The sequence below is a fragment of the Neomonachus schauinslandi genome, chromosome 7 (assembly GCF_002201575.2).
Source record: "Neomonachus schauinslandi chromosome 7, ASM220157v2, whole genome shotgun sequence".
Taxonomy (NCBI): domain Eukaryota; kingdom Metazoa; phylum Chordata; class Mammalia; order Carnivora; family Phocidae; genus Neomonachus; species Neomonachus schauinslandi.
In genome coordinates this window covers 33573020-33595083 of record NC_058409.1, presented here as the reverse complement: position 1 = coordinate 33595083, position 22064 = coordinate 33573020, and the positions used below count along the sequence as shown (strand labels likewise).

General features: G+C 41.4%; 1 protein-coding gene across 3 annotated transcripts in view; it reads left to right on the top strand.

Moving 5' to 3' along the window:
- The first annotated feature begins 907 nt into the window (after positions 1–907).
- NR3C1 (nuclear receptor subfamily 3 group C member 1) overlaps positions 908–22064 on the top strand; it is a 126912-nt gene continuing 105755 nt past the window's right edge. The window contains exons 1-2 of one of the 3 annotated variants that reach the window (XM_021701997.2): positions 908–1014; positions 5406–6617. In XM_021701997.2, coding sequence (XP_021557672.1) covers positions 5422–6617 — 1196 coding nt within the window. In that variant the 5' untranslated portion in view covers positions 908–1014; positions 5406–5421. Of the gene's footprint in view, positions 1015–2145; positions 2978–5374; positions 6618–22064 lie in introns of those variants that run through there. The other 2 variants (XM_021701995.2, XM_044916743.1) reach the window with 2 other exon arrangements.

Below are 22064 nucleotides of genomic sequence, written 5' to 3'. Positions count from 1 at the left end.
CTGTACCTTTATATATGTTAAACATATACAAATTATATATTTTTATAAGGTATCTATACATGTAATAAATTCCTAGTATAACTTTTAAGCAGACAAAGAAGGATAATCATATTGGCATGAGTTATTTAACAAACTTTTAAAACATACATATTACATTAAGTTTGGGTCTTGATTTTTTCTCATCAACCATTTCGCAGTTTGGGGACCCAATCCACTCAAGACATCTGATTTTAGTAATTGAGGCTTCTAAGATGGAAAAACTGGCAAGTAGGCAAAACAGTGTTCTTGAAGTAAATCCTCAGTGTCCGTTATGAGCACCCACGGCAAGGGCCTCCCTCTAGTTGACTAGCGCCAAGGGAAAGGAAAAGGGAACCATCTCTTCTGGACCCAGAAAGAGGTTGTGTTAACAATTGGGTTGCTCAGCGCCCTTCATAAAAATTCTATGGGCTGAAGGTTCTACGTTGGCAAACGTTTTGGTTCCCTTTTCCGAGGCGGAGAGCAGCTCTTCCTTTGCCAAGATGGCGGCCCTAGAATTGTCTGGGGGCGGCCCGAATAGATCGTCTCCGAACAAGTGCGTAACTAAAATGCTTAGTTTTCTCCTTTCACATCGGATAGCACATGGGGGTAGCGCCTACCCTTCAGAATCGAGGAAGGGCTACTTCGGCTCCCTGCGATGGAGAACCTTTGCCAAGATGGTGGACGCGAGGCCGGGCTGGCGTCATCGTCCTTTACCAAGATGGCGGTGAGCGGCTTCCGGCATGCGCTTCCCCCAATCCTCTTCAAGATGTCAGAGCAGAGGCGGCCGCTGCTAGCCTCTGAGCGCTGCCTGAGGAGTGAGTGGCTGCGGCCGAGCGCCCGGGCAGGGACTAGGTGGAGCTGCCGCAGCCTCCGCCCCCGTCATGAGCTGGCAAGCGCTGTCACCTGTGGGGGCGCAAAAGTTACCGCCCCAAACCCTAAAGCCACACAGCACAACCTTTCCCCGAGTCACAAAAATCATACTAAGTGTCGCACAAGGTAGGAGGCTCGGTCCCGGCAAAGCCCAAGCGCAACGGACTCGGCAAGCTGGGTTAGGGGGGTGGGGCGGGCGTCACCAGCGCGGACTCCCCTAGCCCCACGCCCCTCTCCTTGGGGAAAGGCCACGTGTTTCCCTCCGACTGAGGGGGAGGCGCGTAACGGGAACAGCTGGAGGGAGTTAAATGCTGACATTTTAAAGCTGCGTGTGTTTTGTTTTGTTTGGAGGGACAGGGGTCCCGTGTACACGAAAGGGTGGGCGACGCATTGAGTGGAGTGCAGCAAATGTCAAAATTCGGGTGAGGGGCCTCCACGGGAAACTTGGACGCGGGCCCTGGAGGGGGTGGAAGGAGAGGTCAGGCGTTTGCGGGGGAGGGAGGGCGTACTTTGCAACCAACTTACTGTTTCGCCTGCAACTTGCTTTTAGGCCTGCCACCCCGTTTTCCTTAAAAATAATAATTAAAAAGTGCAAAGAAATTCAGCTCGCCGGAGGTTTTGCATTTGGCGTGCAACTTCCTTCAAGTGTGAGCGCGCTAGCAGGGAGGGACGGTGGGGGTTGAACTTGGCAGGCGGTGCCTCCTTCTGCCGCCGCCGCCGCCGCCTCGCAGACTCGGGGAAAAGGGTGGGGGACAATCGGTGCGCGGGGGAGGGTGGGTTCTGCTTTGCAACTTCTCTCCCGATGGGAGAGCGCGGCGGCGGCTGCAGACCCGGCCGCCCAGACGATGCGGCGGTGGGAGACCTGCCGGAACGCGACTCCCCTCGGGCCAAGAGTACGTAAGCGTCGACCCCCTCCGCTGCCCTCCCTTCCGTAAGCCTCCACAGAGGGCGTGTCTGGCGGTCCGAGCCCGAGAGCGGCGGACACGCTGCGGCACCGTTTCCGTGCAATCCTAGTAGCCCGCGCTAAGTGACACACTTCGTGCAACTCGGCTCCAGGGCGGCGGCGCGGACCACCCCCGCGGCGCTGCTGCGGGCCGCGCCCCGGCCCCCTCTCCCACCCCCAGACAGCCCGCTGTCACCCGCAGGGGCGCTGACGGCGGTTGCCGCGGAGGGACCCGGCCAGCTCTGGAGTGGGTCGGAAGTCGCGGACCTGGGCGGGGGCGGGAAGGAGGCAGCGAGAAGACAAACTAGAGAAACTCGGCTTCCCTCCCAAGCCCGCCCCAGAGAGACCAGGTCGGGCCCTCGTCGCCTCTCGTCTTGCCAGGTGGGTGGGTGGGCTAGGAGAAGTCCTGCGCGCTCGGGGGACGGCGGCCGGCCGCTACGTCCCGGGCCATGCCGGGCGCCGGGGGCGTGCAGGCCGTCGGGACCCCGGTGGCGGGGCCCCCGCGGAGGGCGTGGGGGCGGGGGCTGCAGCCTCCCCTGCAGTTGCCGAGCGTCGCCAACAGGTTGCACCGTTCCCCGCCGCCGCGCGGCTCCTCGGGCGGGGAGCGGCCGGGGGTGGAGTGGGAGCGCGAGTGTGTGCGCGCTGTGGCGCCGCCTCCGCCCGCCCCCCGATCGGTCCCGCTCGCTCGCCGCGGTCGGGCGGCCCTTTCGCGTGTCCGCGCTCCCTCCCCTCCTCCTCCTCCTCTTCCTCCTCCTCCTCCATTTTGCGAGCTCGAGTCTGTGACTGGAGCCCCAGTCACCGCCCGGCCGTCGGGGACGGATTCTAGTGGGTGGAAGGAGACGCCGCACCCGGAGCGGCCGAAGCTGCGGGGCGCCGGGACCGAGGACGCGCGCTTGAGAGCCCGGGCTCGCGGGGATAGGCGCGGGGCGGGGGGCTGGCTTGTCAGCCGGGAAATGGGAGACTTTCTCAAATAGGGGCTCTCCCCTCCCCCCCCCATGGAGAAGGGGGCGGCTGTTTACTTCCTTTTTTTAGAAAAAAAAAAAAAATCTCTCCCTACTGCTCCTCCTGCTTTCACACGTTAAGTTGTTTATCTCGGCTGCGGTGGGAGCTGCGGACGGTGGCGGGTGATCGGCGCCCCTGCCAGAGGTAAGAGGTGGGGGGGGGCCCGGGGCCCGCACGGGCGCCCGCTTCCCCGAGGTGCGGGCCGTGGACGCGGGGCCGGCTCGGGGGCTGCCGCGGGAGCCTGCAAACTTTTATTAGCCTCGGGGAATGGGGGTGGGGGCTGGCGAGGGCCGGGTGATGGTGACGAAAGGGCAGCGCGCGGGTGACAGCGCTGGCCTCTTCCTCTCCCTCGGCCGCCGTCCCCGGGTCGGGCTGAGGGGGAGGAACCTGAGCTCTCTGCGAGTGGAGCCTCTTCGAGCTGCCCCGGCTTTCGGTCCTCGGGTTCCCTGGCGCGGAATTCTGGCTTCTGCAGCCTCCCCACCCCAAAGTCCCCTGTCAGTGCCCTCCCGGGGGGCCTCCCAAACACGCGTTTTATGGTGAACGCCGAGCCGCGTTTGAATTCTACTCGGCCGAATGTTTCCACTCCACCCTAGTGCGCCCGAGAGCGATCAGGGTTTCTGTCGAGGCTCCAGCGCGTCTCTTTTCTGGCGGGCGCGCAGGGTGTGTGCGTGTGTGTGTGTGTGCACGCGCGCGCGTGTGAGTGAGTGACTGTACACACGCAGGGGGCTGACAGCCTGCAACTTGGAGACTTCGGTCAGGGCTGGCGTTATCTGGTAGAAGTGGGCGTGTCGGAGAAAGAACTCAACAGGTCTGGACACATTTCTCTTTTTACCCTTGCACTTTTTTCTCCCCGGGGAGAGGGTTTGTTCTTCAGCGCTTGGCATCATTGCGCGCCTGACGCTCCTAAGTGGCCCCTTGTAGAAAAAGACGTTCCCTAGCCGGAATAGTTCTGTGGTGCGTTTTTTGTCCAGCGCTAGTTTGACGTTTGGGGCCGCAGGCTGGGTAACTGCCGCATTGTAATACCACTTAAGACCCCTTGGTACGGTTCATTAAGGCCCATTAATGTGACAGTTACTTGCAATTTAAACTGGGGGCTAAAGTCGTTGGAGGGATCGTTTCGTTTTGTGAAATACTGTTTTGGTTTCGAGTTTGAGGGCAGCTGTCAAAGCGGCGTGGAAATTCATTAGGCTCCATTTGATACCTTGTGTTTAGAGATCGATATCAGATAAACACGGTGGAGGGGCGGGGAGATGAGCAGTTTACCCTCAAGATGTGTAGAAGCAGGTCCCAGCCCTCTCTCTACCTTAATCCCACTCCACTTCCCGTGAGGGCCGGTGAAGTTTCTGCCTAGGAAGGTCTCCGTACAGCAAAAGTTTCCTTTCATTGGATGGGATTTGACTATGATGTCCCAAATGTGCTTATCAAAGTGTTCGCCTGCCTCTTACAACATCCTGATTATAAACAATATACTACCAACCTAATACTCTTGAGAACAGCCTCTGAATGGGGATTGGTGAGGGTTTAGAATACAGAGAAAATTATTCTGAGCATTTTATTGGCTGTTCTTTTACCTGGGTTTATATGAACGTGGTTTTACAGTTGTGGGGTTTTCCTGTTTTTAGTACCTGGTTATTTGGAAAGGAAAAACATCTTAATTTAGAGGTATAATAGTGTCTCATACTGAGGGTCTTAAGCAATTTGAAAAATAAATGTAGCTTCATTTAGATTTTATTATGTTGTAAGATTCGAGAGAGCTGTATTTGTTGTATTTAAATAAGCTGTAATTGTAGTGAGAAGCTACTGCACATTCTACTTTGCTTGTTAAAATCCAAATTTTAGTTGGCCTATATACAACGTATTTCATTTGGTATATCCAAAATTTGAAGGCAAAGTTTGAAACAGACACATTCAGTAAGAAATAGGGGTTAAAAAATAAGAGCCTTTCTTAGTATACTGAAAGATCATCATTGTTTATTTTTCAAATAAAATGTGCATGGTTACCAATAGATTGTACCAAAGGTTTGGTTGTGTGACTAGCAGGTGGGAGGGCAGTTTGTGAGCAGTTTGAGAGTGAATTCTATGATAGTATTTACCAAATTTTATGTGTATGGGTTCTCAGAAAAGCAAACAGCCTTGACTGATTGAAAGGAAGTAGGAATTTTAATGATCATACTCTTTTTAAATGAAATACTTTGACATCAATTTGAACTTTAGGAATAATCAGATGTAATGAATTATAATGTCTGTGATTAACAAAGTTACAGTTCTGTGAGTGGCAGGATGAATAGCCAAGCTTAGTTTGATACAATTTTGCCCTCAGCTGTGCAATTGAATTGCATTGTTCTTTTAAATGTGGCACACTGAATGGGAGCAGGGGATACGGCTTTTTTATTCTGGGAGACAGAAACTACTTTTCTGATAACAAGGAATTAGATTCAGAGTTAACTAAAAGGCTCATTTAACAGGCTCTTACTAATCAGATCACTGAGATAATGTGACTTTATAGCTTATTATGTTTCCCCCCTTTCTTTTTTCTTTCCTTTTTTTTTTTTCTTTTTCACCTGCCTGGTAGCTGATGATAATTTCTGATGGACTCCAAGGAATCACTAAGCCCCCCGAGGAAAGAAGTCTCTAGCAGTGTGCTTGGTCGGGCAAGGGGAAATGTGATGGACTTCTATAAAACCCTAAGGGGAGGAGCTACTGTGAAGGTTTCTGCTTCTTCACCCTCACTCTCGGCTGCTTCTCAGTCCGACTCCAAGCATCCAAGACTTGGGGTTGACTTTTCAAAAGGTTCAGGAAGCAATGCACAGCAGCCAGATCTGTCCAAGGCGGTTTCACTCTCCATGGGGTTATATATGGGAGAGACAGAAACTAAAGTGATGGAAAATGACCTGGGATTCCCACAGCAGGGCCAAATCAGCCTTTCCTCTGGGGAGACAGACTTTCGGCTTCTGGAAGAAAGCATTGCAAACCTCAGTAGGTCGACCAGTGTTGCAGGGAAGCCCAAGAGTTCAGCGTCTGCTTCTGTTTCTGCTGCCCCCACAGAGAGGGAGTTTTCAAAAACGCTCTCGGACGTGTCTTCAGAACAGCAAAATTTGAAGGGCCAGACTGGCACCAACGGGGGCAATGTGAAGTTGTATTCCACAGACCAAAGCACCTTTGACATTTGGAGGAAAAAATTCCAGGATTTGGAGTTTTTTTCTGGGTCCCCAGAGAAAGAGTCGAGTGAGAGTCCTTGGAGATCTGACCTCTTGATAGATGAAAACTGTTTGCTTTCTCCTTTGGCAGGAGAGGATGATCCATTCCTCTTGGAAGGAAACTCGAATGAGGACTGTAAGCCTCTTGTTTTACCGGACACTAAACCTAAAATTAAGGATAATGGAGATCTGATCCTATCAAGCCCCAACAGTATGCCACTGCCCCAAGTGAAAACGGAAAAAGAAGATTTCATTGAACTCTGCACCCCTGGGGTAATTAAGCAGGAGAAACTGGGCCCAGTTTACTGTCAGGCAAGCTTTTCTGGGGCAAATATAATTGGTAATAAAATGTCTGCCATTTCTGTTCATGGTGTGAGTACCTCTGGGGGACAGATGTACCACTATGACATGAATACAGCATCGCTTTCTCAACAACAGGATCAGAAGCCTATTTTTAATGTCATTCCACCAATTCCTGTTGGTTCAGAAAATTGGAATAGGTGCCAAGGATCTGGAGATGACAACTTGGCTTCCTTGGGGACTTTGAACTTCTCGGGTCGATCGGTTTTTTCTAATGGCTATTCAAGGTAAGAACGCTTTTCTATTTCCTAAGAACGGATATGAAATGGATTGATTGACTTATATCTTCAGTGATTTGTATGTGTTTTCCAGTGACTTCCTGTGCTTTTTCGTGTGACTAAGTTTAAGTGGTCCTTTTGAAAGTGGACACGGTTGAAAGACACCCTAAGTGATTTATCTGTACATAAGCAAGTTTTCTCTGAAATAATGGCATTCAGGAATCATTGGCCAGTAGTTTATTTAAAAATTCAAAATAATGTTGCTCATTAACAGGTATCCTGAGTAAAAATTACATAAATTTGAGGGAGTTTGATATCTAATACTTCATCGATTGTGTGTTCACTGATCTATTTTTAAAATACGCTCTTATATTGAAGTGAAAAGTACCCTTCATATTTTATAGAAGCAAAAGTGTGTGCTGTATTCATACACTTGTGAAATGTTAGCTTGAGGAGGTCAAAGGGTTAACAATTAAAGATCTAACAAAGAGCCTTTTCTTCACACTGAACTATCTGTGGCAGAATTTGAGTTTTGAGATTGCTAAAGCAATGCAGTGAGCAGTGAACCTGACCATAGCCTTAGACATGGGACTTGCCCATAGGTTCCCGATCCTAAAGTACATAGTTGTGTCTGCTGTTCAGTCTTGTTAGGAAAGGAATTGGTGGCAACATGGTACAAAACAAAATCTAACTTTGAAAAGTTCCTACAAGTTCTCAAATAGATACATGATGGCCAACATTGTGAAGCTTTGAATCTCAGCTGTCATTTGATTTCTCTTCTTTTTTTCTCAGTCCTTTGTAAGTATACTGACATTTCCGTTTGACCTCAAAAAGGTTTGTTAAAATGGAATTACCAGGAAAAGGTGCTAAATTTAGAGGTATCTGTTGATAGGAGTTAAGTTCTCTACCATGTACCCCTGTCCCCAATTCAGATAAATACTGGGTTGTAGATCACATTTTAGGTGTGAAGGAAATATAAAAATGTGATTGTAGAGAAACAGAACTGATTAATTGGGTGTGGTGGTGGTGTTTGTTGTTGTTGTTGTTTTGAAAGGCATAGTAGTAGACAGTGATTTATCTGTACATGAGCTTTTCAAGGGTTTGTTTTGTTTTTTTTTTGTTAGTGGCATTCATTGTTCCCAATAATTAGTCAATGAAGATTTTATTTAAAACTCTCTGTAAGATACTTTTTCTTTTAAAGATAAATCCTAACACTAACGTGTTTTCTTTTCTATCCTCTTTAAGGAGGAAGGTTTTTGGGTAGGGGAAAAAATTCAGACAGATTTGGCTATGTTCTGTTCCTTTAAAGGGCTTACTTGTTTCTTATCAATAGAAGAGACCTTGGTTCTTGTGTGTCTTCATGTAAACTATCTAGTAATCTATTATTTAAATAATAATAATCTTTTATTTAGAACACTACTTCAGCTTTTTATTGTTGTCATTCTGAATGGAAGGCTTAAAATGTTTTCAGTAAGGAGATTTGAGGTGTTTCTTATCGTGTAAGTTGTTGTGTTTAAATGTTAAAAGACCTGCTGTGTTTTAAATTTTTCAATCTCAAAGTTTTGGCAATGGAGTTAATGATTCAGTGTGCTTGGTTGTCCTAAAGAATAAGTGCTGTTGATTTGACTGAGCTGTCTGTAGGAAACTATTACACTAATTTATAAAACATGTAATTGTACAAAGAAACATAATACATCTTAGGAAGCTCTTTGGGGATTATTAATGCATTTTGTTCTAATAATCACCATGGTACTGTTTTCATTTTTCTTACTGTAAAAAAAAAAAAATAAAAGGCATAGATCAAGACTTAACCATTTTTCATCCACGGTGAACTTTGATTAAGCCTTTAAAATCTGGGATCTGGAGTGTAAGTCTTAGATGAACATAGATACCCTTACATCATTAAAGATAATTTAATGCTTTTCATAAGAGTTTAGGACGTATAAAGTGTCTTCACTTTTAATCTGAGCCTCATAACAACCTTATGGTGATAGGCAAAGCAGTGATGATGTGGCTCTTTCGAGATTATTTACTATCCAATGAAATGATTATTTTAATGCTGATGTGATTTGTAATTATAATCAGTAGTTTGTGTCCTAATGAAAAGGTGTAGTATCTTATACAGGATACTTTGCTAATGTTTGAAAATTTCATACCTTATGCCATTAACGTGGGGGACTGTGATTATCCAGTACAAAGCTTCTTCCAAGTAAGTAGAAACAATGTTTCTTTTCTAACCAGCATTGAATTAGTCTATTGTTTCCACACAACAGCCCTGATATAACTAAAATTGGTGCTTTCTCTTCTCTATATGTTACACGGTTCTTGTCAAACAATAGCTATGAGCAGTGACCCAAGTGATCAACATGTTGAGACCACAACTATAGTGAATACTGACTTTCTGACTTGAGAATATTCTGTGCCACTAATAACTTCACTTGCATTCCTTTTTTAATTAAAAAAAACCATAAATTGTACTTTGACTTTTTAAGCTGTCACCTAAAATTGCTTTTTCTCAAAATGCTAAAAAACAAAACACTCTACACTCTCTTTTGCCAGGGAAGGCAGCTCCTACTGATTTGTCAACATAGGTTAACATCCAGTTCACATTTATTTGTAAAATTATGACTATCATGATTGAGTATAGTCAAATATTTTCTTTTTAAGGGTTAAGTTCATTGATCCTAAAACAAGAGAAAACATAGTGATATTCACATACATTCTTAAAGTAAAACAAACTAGCCATACTAACTGAATATGCTTTTTAAATACTGAAATTCAACAAATTTAGCATAAACTAGTAACATCGATGAAAACACATTTTTGCACTTAAGCATTAATGGTGCAGCTGCTGAAAGGAGGCAGAGGAGTAAGTGGTTTTAGGTAGAATTAGAGCTTTTATTGGGATTATGTTGAAACTTAAGTGTTAAAAGGTTGACCATTTTGTGAAGGGTAAGATTGTTGAAGAGAAGGAATGATGCAAGATGAATTTGTAAACTCTGTCTTAGGGAGAGTTGAGGGCTTTGATTTATAAAGCTCTGAAAATTTATGTAGATTTTAAACATCTTTCAGTATTAATTGCATCCGTGTCCAATTTTATTAATGTAATGAAATTGAAGACCTGTACAAACACAGGATGAGCGAAGCAAATTCTCCCCGTCCCCCCCTTTTTTTCCTATTAACACTGTGCTAAATGTTTTCTCCAAAAAGAGGCATAAGGAAGAGATTTTGTTTTGGTTATGATTTACTCCCCTTTTTAAAGGATAGTTGGTTTACTTCCTACCTTTTGTTTTTCCTCTCCTTCCAGAGGTTCTGGCAGTGAGTATTTCATTGTCTTTTTTGGGTTTAATGTTAAAGGAGATTTGCTTTAGGTTATTTACGTACTTACTTTTAGCTTTATGATAAGTATCTTTTTCATTTTTAACACTTGTACTTTATTAGGGCTGTCTTAGTAAAAGAAAAAAAAGATAAAACATACTGTGTGTATTCAGGTGTGTCAATTTAGTGTGGAATGACTCCGATATAGAAATATGGGATTAGTATGTGGTCAGATTTTATTGAAATTATTTCTTAAAATGTTTATTTGGTCATTCCATTATATTTGTATAATTGATAACAATGTGTATTGTGATGCTGTTATGGTTTTGTCTCTTGGTGTTACAGATACTTTAGTTGGACCACTTTAAATATATCATTGAATGTTTATAAATTTTATGAAAGACTTACTCTGTAACATACCTTGCATAAATGTAGGTTAAGTGCAAATTGTATTAATAATGAAATTCATATGTGGGTGGAGATCACTGTAGGGGCCTTTTGAGATTTTAGTGAGGGAGAGATTGGATCAAAAGGGTTTATTTTAGTATGAGTACCTAATGTGAAAGAGCATCTGTATTAATTGGTTGGTTATATAAGTCTTAATCCACTCTGGCCTGCAGGTGATTGAAATAGCCTAGTTGTTAGGAAATCTTAATTTACATTAGGTTTAAAATAAGTTTGGGGCATATTTCTTAAAACATTTTTTTCTTACTTTAAAAGATCACATCTAGTTTTAATTAGTGAGCTCTGTTTATGTACTACTACTTATGTGAGCAAATTAAATAGGCATTCTAGTAATTGTATATGGTAGTATTTACAGGTATTTGCCATATTAACAGGCACCTGCTTCCATATTTCTGAGTCATGCAGAATACATGTTGGTGACTTTTGTTGCACAAGAGTTTTCAAGAAATATTGTTGAATTAAGCTATAGCTGAAAAAAAAAATCAATTCCTGATTATTGACCCTTCAGAAGGGTTTAAAAGCCCATGCTCTTATTTCTGTAGTTTCAGAGAGCCAACTGCTCTCATTTTCCTCTGGTTTATTCTGCTTATGTTTTGTATTTCTCAAGTAAATAGAAATATTCCTACCATTTAGTATATGTGCTGCCGAAGCAAGCACATATTCCTACCATTTAAAGAAAGAAAAGATCCCACTGAGTGTTCTTTTTCCTGTGAATTGCTATGCTGACCTGGATTAGAATGTGACTGTTAATGGAGATTTTTATCTTCATTTTGTTCATTAAAGTGTATATTTTAGAAAATATCCGATTTTATAGCAGTTCAAAATTAGTTGTAGACAGCGATTTCAACCTCCAAAGACCTAATTTTAACAGGCTGTCGTCTTTATCTGAACTGCCATTACATATGTACCTTAAATGCAGGATTTCCCGTGGAGTTTGTTAATTAAGTAAGGGGGCAAGGGGGTGCGAGAGGGAGGAGCATTAGAAGTGTGGAATGGTGGAGGATAAGTTTAAAAATACCAAGAATGCTTCCGAAAACCAGCAATTTGGATCAATTGTCAAGAAATTCAGAGGACTAAAGAGAAATCTGGGGCTGTGTTTATATATGAGGGAGTGCACTAACCAGTATTACAATTTAGCTTCTTTCATTTGAGGTGGAAACCTAAAGCTAATTGGTGACAATATAGCCCTCACTGTGTATAGGGTTACATTCTTGTCTTTTGCTGTGCTTCATTACTACAAAAAGTATGGAATGGATGTTTTAATTCCTTTTACATTATTCCAGCTAAGATCAAGTTCATATTTGTCCCTTTTTACTTAATCTGCTCTTTAATCAATGAAAATCTGGTTACTGCAATGAAGTTGAAATAATGATGATCCACTTGATAGAACCACTTTATATTTACTATTACACTTTTATATACACTGTCATCCTACTGTGGAATGTAGCCCTTTTTTTTTAGTAATATATTTCCAGAGGCTGCTGCTGGAATATTGAGGAAATTAAATTCTTATTCAGTGGTAGATAGATAGAATAAATTAGGGGGTTCTGCAATTGATTTAAACTATTTGTATTGCAATGTAGTCCTTAAAGCCAATTATTTTGAATGGAAGTGTGTGATCCCCTAATTTTATTTCTGGGCCAATTTAAATGTTAATCATTTATCTTGGTAGAGCTGTATGCTTAAACATACTTTTTCAGAGTCATTCAAATATTAATTTTGAGTGCTTTAAAATACTTTCTGAGTCAGTTTCAAGATACTGTAAGATTGATAGTGTCTAATAATGCAGTAAATTTAGTGAAAGTACCTCTTACTTTAGAATTTTTAAAATTCTTGCTGTAAGGCACCAAATATATACATACATATATACATACATGTATATATATAAGGAGAGAAAGGTTTAATGCTATGATTAGTTGCAAATGTTTAGCACACCATGTTAACGTGATTTTTTATTTTTGTAACCAACATTTGGAGCATTCAACTTGAGTATGCTGTATGACATATAGTATGGTGCAATAAATGTTAACTTTTACTCCTTTTTATAATAAAAAGAGCCTTTCTTCTAGTTGTTTTCATAATTATCCATAATATTTAACAGTGCTATTATGAAAGTGTGTTTGATGGCCAATTTTTTAAAGCTATTTTGAAATGACATCCAGTTTAGTTCCTGATCTATTATTTCATGCTGTTGGGGCAGTGCAGTGACTTGTGACCCTCAGGATCATCACATGTTGAACATTATAGCTCTACCACTTTGTTACAGATAGACTTTGTTGTTGTTGTTATAATGTTTTGTTTTATAATTATTGAGGATAAAGGCTTCTTTAATTTTAAGATGATTTAAATTGAAATTTTGTTACTTTAAAAAAGAAACCCCTTCAAATTCCTTTCAGTTTGATTTAGTTATTCAGTAATAGAAGTAGGAAAGAACTAGACTCAAAATGAGAAGACTTGAGTTCTAAGGCTGAGCAGAGCCAGTCTTTGACCTCGAGTGATTAGATACTGTGGAATCAAAGTACTTTCTTGACAATTACAGATGAGTTCTTTTCTTAACATGTGTGTTTCTTTTTCTAAAATTTTACAGTCCTCTTAACCTATCACTAGTGAAGGAGGCAGTGGGGTAGGGAATGGCACACTTAAGTTGCTTATTTCACTTTTTTTGTTCATTATCAAGTACAAGACAAAAAACGAACTGGGATTTGGTATTTTTATAAGAATTAGTGTAGTTGGTGGTACGTAGAAAATGATAGGTAAACACTGTTACTGGTGGAGCTGGAGAGGTGGGGCTCTTGGGTTCTCCGAGCTTGTTTCATATGCTAGGTACAATGGCTTTAGATTAGAGCTTAAAGGCTCTTGAGAGCTCTTCTGCTCCCACGTTCTCATTTTTCCAGATGAGGAAATGAGACCCATAGAAAATGTCTAGAGGGGCGCCTGGGTGGCTCAGTTGGTTAAGCGACTGCCTTCGGCTCAGGTCATGATCCTGGGGTCCCGGGATCGAGCCCCGCATCGGGCTCCCTGCTCGGCAGGGAGCCTGCTTCTGCCTCTGACCCTCCCCCCTCTCATGTGTTCTCTCTCTCATTCTCTCTCTCTCAAGTAAATAAATAAAATCTTTAAAAAAAAAAAAAAAGAAAATGTCTAGAGAAACACTGTAGAATTAGTTTGTGGTATCGCCGCATTGGACTAGCCTCATTCTCTGTTGTCTAAGGTTCCCTAGCAGGCTTCTCTTAACATCTGGTCTCTTGCTATAGACTTGAAACATAATACAGATTACCAGGTGTTTTATAAAAGTTGCTATGAAATCAACTAGTTTGGATTTAAAAAATGTACAGTATCCATATTCTTTCCTATGTATTTTTTTAACCCTTTTCTCCCCCACTAATGTTGAGTGTGCATTAAGCAGTAGCACCATGCTAAGAGCTTTCTTTGTATACATTCATCTCATTTAAACTTCTTAGCAACCCGTGCGGGTTTGTAACTGTAGTTTCTGCATCAGGTTATTGGTTCTGCCATTATCTATGTGGTACAGGAGACAGCTGTTATTACCTTAATTTTACAGGTGGAAAACAAGACATTTCAAGAGAAAAGAATAGTCAGAAAAAACTTAACCCTGATCTGAAGGGGAATATTAAATACTGTGTTAGAAATTTCCTTAGGTCTTTGCGAGTTTTTATTGGCCATCAGACAATCTTGAAACAATATATGTAGGAGAAACGGGGTGAAGCCTCTCGCTTCACCCAGAGCGCCCAGCATTTTTGCCTGACAGGATTTGTGCGTGGATGTTTACTTTGAAAATTAAAAAGTACTATAAAAAAAATTCAAGGTGGCATTTTTAAAGCTCTGCCAAGTCTCCTGAGCTCAAACCAGCATGACCCTCATTGGCTAAGTACAGGAGGACATCTGTGCCTGTGTTAGGTATATCCTGTTCATCGGTCCCTAAGACTTTTCCAGGGTCTACTGTGTATGATCATTAACAGTCATGGATTCCAGTTCCATAAGGACTGTATTTAAAGCTTTCAAGCGCCAAGGTAATTGTATTTACATTAATTTTTTTTTTCAGTTTTGGTTTTTTGTTAGCTTTTCAGTGCATTCTGTTGTTTATTAGGTATGTCATCTAAATTTAATTGCATGTTGATAACGTCAGCTATATTGTTAGGTTTTTATTAATAAATGCTAGAAGATTCCCTTCTTTTATTGTCTGGTATTCTTAAAAAAACGATTTGTGCAGAGATTCATTAAAGTTTCACTAAGAAACTTGAATTTGTCTGAAAATGAGAATGAAGTTATTAGCTTTAATTTTTTTTCATGTTTATTATATTTAGCAAAGCTGTGTGAAAGGAGTTTCTGACTATATCGAATTCCAAAATTTGTCCTAAGTGCATACATTGGGGAGGATTATGTAACTTACTTGACTACATTTAATAACTTCTTTCTTTATTGATCAAGTGATAAAACAAAAAAAAAGCAAACAAATTTGATGGATGAAACCAAAGTTATAAATCTTTCTTTTTTTTAATATCACAAAGAACCAAGTACAGAAACCAGTTAAGTGGCAGTTTAAAATGGTAAATGTGCCAATGTTAAATATAACTTAAGTTCATAGGCAGCTTTTTAAAAAGGAAATATTAAAAAATTTAATTAGAACTTTATGTGAAATTTGTCATCTGGAATCCAGCTGAGTTTATTAAGGACAAAGTGTGACTATAAAATAGGTGGATTTTTTTTTTTTTTAAACAGAAACCCTAAATGAATGTTGCATTTCTAAGCCTCCACCTTGGAAGGGTATACATATTATCCCTCTTTTGAAATTGCCTTCGGACCCACCTTGTAAGCCATAAAAGAAACTGGACTCATTACACTATAGGAACACCTGAATGTTCTTGCTTAATCAGAAAATGTGTTTATTCCTTAGCTTGATGGTTTACCTTTTACCTTTTTTATGTGATTCCAAGTAATTTCAGTATTTCCAGAAATTTAGAAATTTAATCCTCTCACACATTATAACATTTGTTTTCATTGAGGTTACTTAAAAGAAACCATGTAGGTATTTCTATAGATGTTTAAAACTGTGTTAAATTTCCCTGGAATAAATGCCTAGGTTCCCAAGATGACCAGTCTGAAATGGGTGGTGCTCAGTGGTTAAGTTGTGATTTGTTCTCTATGAGCTATCCAGGAGATTTATGTTAACAGCTGATGTGTTTTCTTTTCTTGACATAGTATAGAAAAAAGAGATAGTATTCCTCCCTAAGCCTGATTTTTTTCATGTTTATGTTCAAATAAAGTGCCTGTCTTTCCTTTGGACTTGAAGGAAATATGACCATAAGTTATATAAAGTAAAGGTAAATTCCTACATGTAATTCCTCATCTCCCAAAGAGTTTAAGTTCCCATTTCAATCCTCAGTGCATCAAGGAATTAACCTACTTGACAATCAATGTGGCAGGAACTCAAAGTACACTCAAATTACTTACACCGATAAAATAGTTTAACGGAGAGTTAAAGCTACAATATAAAATTCACATGTTAATTCACACATTTTCTTTTATTCCTTATGACCTGAAAAGAAATGTCCTGCTCATAGTTGAAAGTACTTTTAAAAAATTAAGCAAATTTTGGTTGTCACTATTTTCTAAATTTAGTCATGTTTAAAACATTATTTACAAAATGCTAAGATTGAAATAGATCCCAGCCTTGGAATTCATAAAGATACATGCAGTGGCATGCATAATGGGATATACCTTTTGTAACCATTCTGTTTTCCTATTAAGTAGAAAATGTTTCTCATTGCTAAGCACTTATAATGATCTGGTGTTGGTGCAGTCTACAGGGGCTAGATTTTAAATATAATATAAGAAGAAATATTCTTAAAGGGAAGGTAAGACAAATAGGTGAAACAATCTCTAACTCAGCATATTAAGGACTAGTGGCCCTTTAATTCATAATGTCATTTAGCAGAATTGCAGTGCTTTGGAGTCACCACAGGCCTATTTGAAAGAGAAAACCATAAACGAAGCCGGAGGGAAAAGCTAGAACTCAGAAATCCGTGGAAAAGGAAAGTTCTACATTCCAATTCCAGCATCCGGTTAAATTTGATATTTCTGTGCCTGAGTGTTTCTGTATGAGCACTGGGAAATATATATAAGCAGCCTAGCTACGCCGTGTTAATAGGAGGAAGAGCTACAAAGGCATGTTCTGGGAAAGGAATTCTTGAGACGGCTGGAGTGGGAGGTTAACTTATGCGGTCTCTAAGATCATTCCAACTGCTCCAGCAGCAGCAGTTTGTGGAGCTAGGCATTGGGCATACAGAGGCGAAGAAGATAAACATCCCCGACCTCACGCAGCAGTCTGGTGATGTTCTATCCCCAGATCTTTGTATCTCTTCCACTCTCCCTCCACCCACCCCTGTGCAATTGGCTTTCTGAAATGTGTACTTGAAGGAGGTTAAACTTCTCCCCAGGAAGGCATGACTGAGACTTCAAAGGGGAAAGTGTGTGGATGAATGGGAAACCGGAGTTGAGTCTGCTATTTGGAAAAAAATAAAAGGAGGGGGGGAAGGGTGGGTAATAACAAGGAGTCTGAGACAGAAGAATGAAAAGATGGAATGGATGAGCTCATCAGATGAGGACTGTAGTTAGAAATGAACCAGCAGGCGATTTCAATCACTTGTGGAGGAACCTGATACATACACACCGTCGTTATATACATTATGTGATACAAGACAGGGAGAAAACATGATTTTCACCCTTATTGCATAGCCTAAGGTTATGCACCCCTGGTGTTAGACACCTTTTTTCTCGTCACTTCAGAATATCTCCTTATGCTCTAGAAGCCTAGTCCTCTTTCTGGGTCTCCCATGCTTGAGCCCAAACTTGAGGAATTTTTGTCTGGAATCTTCTTTCCCCAGATACCTACATTAATTCTCTCATTTATCACATTTATTCTCTCACTTTATATAGGTCTCCACTTAAAGGCCAGCTCCGTAAGAGAGACCTTCTCAGACTGCTCTATGAGAAATAGCATGTTTCACACACACTGTTCCCTTGCCTTCCATGTTAGACTGATTGTGTGTACCTTACCTGTTCACCTGCGAGACCGTCAGCTCCGTGGGGCAGTGATCCTGTCTGCCACTATATTGTACTTCTGTACCCCAGCAAGTAGAAGAGTGTCTGTCTAGCACATCGTAAGACCTCTGCAAATCCATGTTGAAGATAGGAATAAACAAAATTGACATACATACCAAGGAGATATGTAGGGATGGATCACACTTCTATCTTTGTGGAGAAATGGAAATGTTAGCAGACCGTGAGCCTCACTAAGAGGAATTAGCACAGGTTGTCTCCTCCAGATTTTTGGCTTCAAGATGCACAAGTGCTTCTGTATCCATAGAAGACATAAAGCAAATGTGTTTTTAATTGTCATTCTTTAAATTTGCTTTATGGCTTAGAAATGGACCACTTTTCATAGTTTCTTAAAACAACTCTGGTACATTTACCATTGAACAAATTGGGGTAACCAAAGCTTGTAAATAAAGTTTGAGGTTTAGCTTTCTTTTATTTATCTTGTTCAAGGTAGTAACCTTTCATAACAGAAGCTGTCATCGTTGTGTTTTTCAGCTGTTTAAGATTTGGGATGATTCTAGCAGATATCTAATATATGCATTTGTGTTGACTTACCTAGAAAGTCAGGCAAGAATTTGATGTGCCCATTTTTCATGTGTGTGTATAATTACTCAGTACTCCGAGAGGTAGCTTATTTTTGCCTGAATTCTAAATTACCTTTCTCTAACTTAGTTACATTTTAGATTTGCCTTCTTCTACGTAAAGTTCTGACTTATTGCACCTATGGTGTATAGCAGCAATTCAAAAGGTTAGTAAGATGAGTTATCTCTTCTACTGAGAGTTGTAGGAGAGTTAAGCCTAATTTGGTCAAGACAGTTACCGAAAAAAGAAAATGCAAAGTAAGTAGGTATTAACTACTAAAGCAAGAAAATCAGATGAGGTCATTTAAGAATAAACTGCTTTAGTGTTTAAGAAAAAAAGAGGGGAGGACCAAGGACAGGGTTCTGGAAAGCATCCAAAGAGAGCAGCCACAAAAGATAATGTATAGCTGGAGAATTGGGAGGCAGCAGGTTTAAATCGGGGCAGAGACAGAGTGGTTCGTGCTGTCCAGTCAGCTGGGGTGGAAGAGACAGGACAGACTATTCTTAAAAGAGGAAATCATTGTTGAAGCTGGTCCTTCAAGTATGGAAACATTCTCAGAACTCAAAGTCAAGAGAAATCAGTGAAACCCTAAATGGAACAACATAACTAGTGATTAGTTCATTTTTTTTTTTAAGAAGAAACCCTAAATTTGAGAGCTTAGTCAGTTTCTGAAATTTAGATTAAAATATTGAAGTGAATAATAAGAAACACACTTCTGAGACCGCAGAGACCCTGAGGCTGGGCTAGGAGTAAGAGACAAAGGCTGGAAACCAGGAGGAAAGTAAGTTTCTGTTCCCTAAGAAGTCAGCACACGAGGGAAAAAAATCTGGCCATCCCTTAGTTTGAACTCTTAGCACCTCAGTAGTCTCTTAATTGTTTTCTTCGTTTCCCCCTCTCCTTTCTCAATCCATTCTGCACTGTACTGTCGGATTAATCTTCCTACGATACTGCTTTCAGTATTATTCCCCTGATCAAGAGATGTCTGTGGTTCTGTTGCTCGTGGGCTAGTGGTTCTCCATGTTCTTCCCACTATGACCCATATGCATATGGCACGGAGCCCCGTGAATACTCCAGAACCCTTGGAGGATTTGGTTTTTGCACAGTTTCATACAACTCTGTGCTCCTCTGTCTTAATCCAGGAAAGAAGAACTGCATGTAAGTGAATTTATAGGGATAGTCTGTGAACCAGTTCTTTTTAAATTGTTTTTATTTATTATTGTTTTTCCAAATGCTTTCTCAAAGTTGGCAAAAAAAAAAAAAAAAAAACTGGCAGAATTCCCTTCAGTAAGATTATACCAAGAAAACATTAATCAATAAATTTATTCACATCGCCCTCTCTTTCCCCCTTTCTTCCTCCCATTCCTGCCTGTCTCCCCGCTTATCCTGCACCTGTCTGTCACGTCAGCATAAACACTTATATAAGGCTTTCTGGGTTGTTTGCTTGTAAATAAGAATAGAACTATCGTATACCAGTTTCTCTGCAACTTGATTTTCTCACCTACAGTACATCCTGAACATCCTTCCAGATCAACACATGTGCATCCCATTCTTTTTAAATAGCTGTAGAGTACTCCACTCCGGTTGTTGAAAGAGTTTTGCCACGACAAACAAGGTTCCCATAAACATCCTTTTCTATGAATACTCAACATGTAGCAACTTGGTTTCTAAGGATAGATTACTCCCAAAGTCAGGCTGCTGAGGCAGTGGTGTGTATATTTACATCTTTAATGTGTACTTCCAAATTACTTTTCACAGGGATTACAGCAAACCACAGTCTAATCTGGCAGTGTCTATACTTTTTCTTTACAATGAAAATACAAAAACGATTGCTACTAACATTTTGGCCACAAATCCCAAAATTGATCACAGCATCCCAGTGTGCCGTATGCTGGAACTGAGGATTGTTGTGGTCTGGAATTCAGGCTCCTCCTCTCTGCTTTTAACATTGTGGAGCCTTCTAGACCACTTTAATGCCCACTTATTTTCTACGCTTTCCTTTATGTAGCCCTGCACATCCCTCTCGCTCTGGATATCCTCCCTGATGGTAGCCTGGGCAGCTGCCCAGCATGCAGTTCTTTATACCCAACTCCGTGATTAGCACATAGTAGGTACCCAATAAATAGTTGTTGAATTAATACTGGTTTCTTTATGTATTTCTTCCCCCCCCCCCCCTTCCTTATATATTTCTGATTTTTCTCTTCTACGAGATCCGTTCTTAAGGACGAGGACTGTTTTCACTACAGCACCTAGCACTTAAGATACTCAATTCAGGCTGGCTATTTGAACAAAGAATCCTCTAGAAGAGGGAGCACATAGCATGGCCTGGCCTTTAAGCATATATTTTACCCATTTTAGGGCAGTTTGGAACTGTAAGAATCCAGTAACAATAAGAACAGCACTTGTGTTAAGCTGTTAGAATATGTGAGGCGCAATTCAAGTTACAAAGGATGGAGCAGGAAGTGAGGCCAAGTAGTCTCTGTCCTTGTGGAGCTTATGGTCTTTGGATGTTACATTTAGAAGATTTGTAGGAAGCATGAAAGCAGTGGCAACCAATTTCAGGCTTTTTCCAACAGAGGCTGTGGAGTATTTATCCATTCATTCAATGCCTACCCTGCCAGGCACTTCACAGAAAGCCCAGGGGCAGTCAGACCTTTGCCAAGAGGTGGCTAATGGACCAGGGTGACGGCTCGTGGATAGTAGACTTGTTTCCCAAACCAGCTTCACCATTTCTGTTGCTGAGGATAGAAGCATAGGAGTAGATAGAGTGGCAAGGAGAAGGTGCCAATCCCCGTCCCTATCCAAAACACACACCACAAGGAGGTGTTCCTGTGGCTGTCACAGAATCCTAGAATTCCAGCTGGAGCCAGTCTTGATATCCCATCCTTCTTTTTCGCATGAGGAAACTAAGGCCTAGTACAATCAGGACAGTATTGTGGGTCAGAATGAGGACTCTGATCACATTCTCTGGGTATGAACCTTGAGCAAGTTCATAACCCTGTGAACCCTCCTTTCCCTCACCTTTAAAACGAGCACAGTGAGGTAATGCACACAGACGCCCAGCACAGTGTCTGGCGCTTCGCAAGCACTCACAAAATGTCACTGTTACTTTTGGTGGGGTGGCTGAGATGAGACCACTCCTTAAGGCCACAGGTTCATGCTTGACCACTCTGTCCCTTGTGCCATACCACCCTATTCTTAAGCTTTTTTTCATAAATTGATAGTTGGTAAACTGGCTTCATTATGATCTTAACTCTGAGACTAAGGAATTATAGTTATGTCCTGGAGACTTGAACCTCTGGGACCTTTAACATTTTTTTTTTTCTTTTGCCGTAAGTTAGAAGAGGAACTGAAAAATGCATATGTGATGGATGTTGTGTTGAAATGAGAGCTGAGTGCTTCCTGTCTGGCTTTCTCCCACTCCTGCCTACCCCCCATCCTTGCCAGTATTCCTTTAGAATCGCTCTTCTACTACGTGAACCTCTTAGGAACTTAAGGTAAACTAGAATCACTATCTGAGGAAGAGCAATCTTCTCATTTCTTGACAAATTCTTGGGGTATTATAAGTAAGTCATTGCTTATTTGATCTCTTTATATATCTTTGGCTTTTTCTTAAAGAGAATATTAACTCTCTGAGAGTCCTAATACAATGCACAGTTTCTGCCTCTTCAAAGAAGGACTTAAAAATTAGCTTTTTGTGATTCAGTATGAATTAAATCCCCCAGTGAACAGGACTTCACTTTCTGGATGTCTGTTTTCACATACACACTTGTTTGTGTCCGTATCTAAAGTTACGACCTCTCCTGAAGCACCGTGCACGTTCTTGAGTTGATCAAATCACAGTTTCAACCTTGTTTTGCAAATTAAATCGCATAATGAAGGACTCACTGAACACCTGACATTTTTATATCAATGAGAGTTTCCACGTTGAGGCCCATCTTTTAGAAATAATTTTTTGTTTAAGTTTCTCTGTTCAAA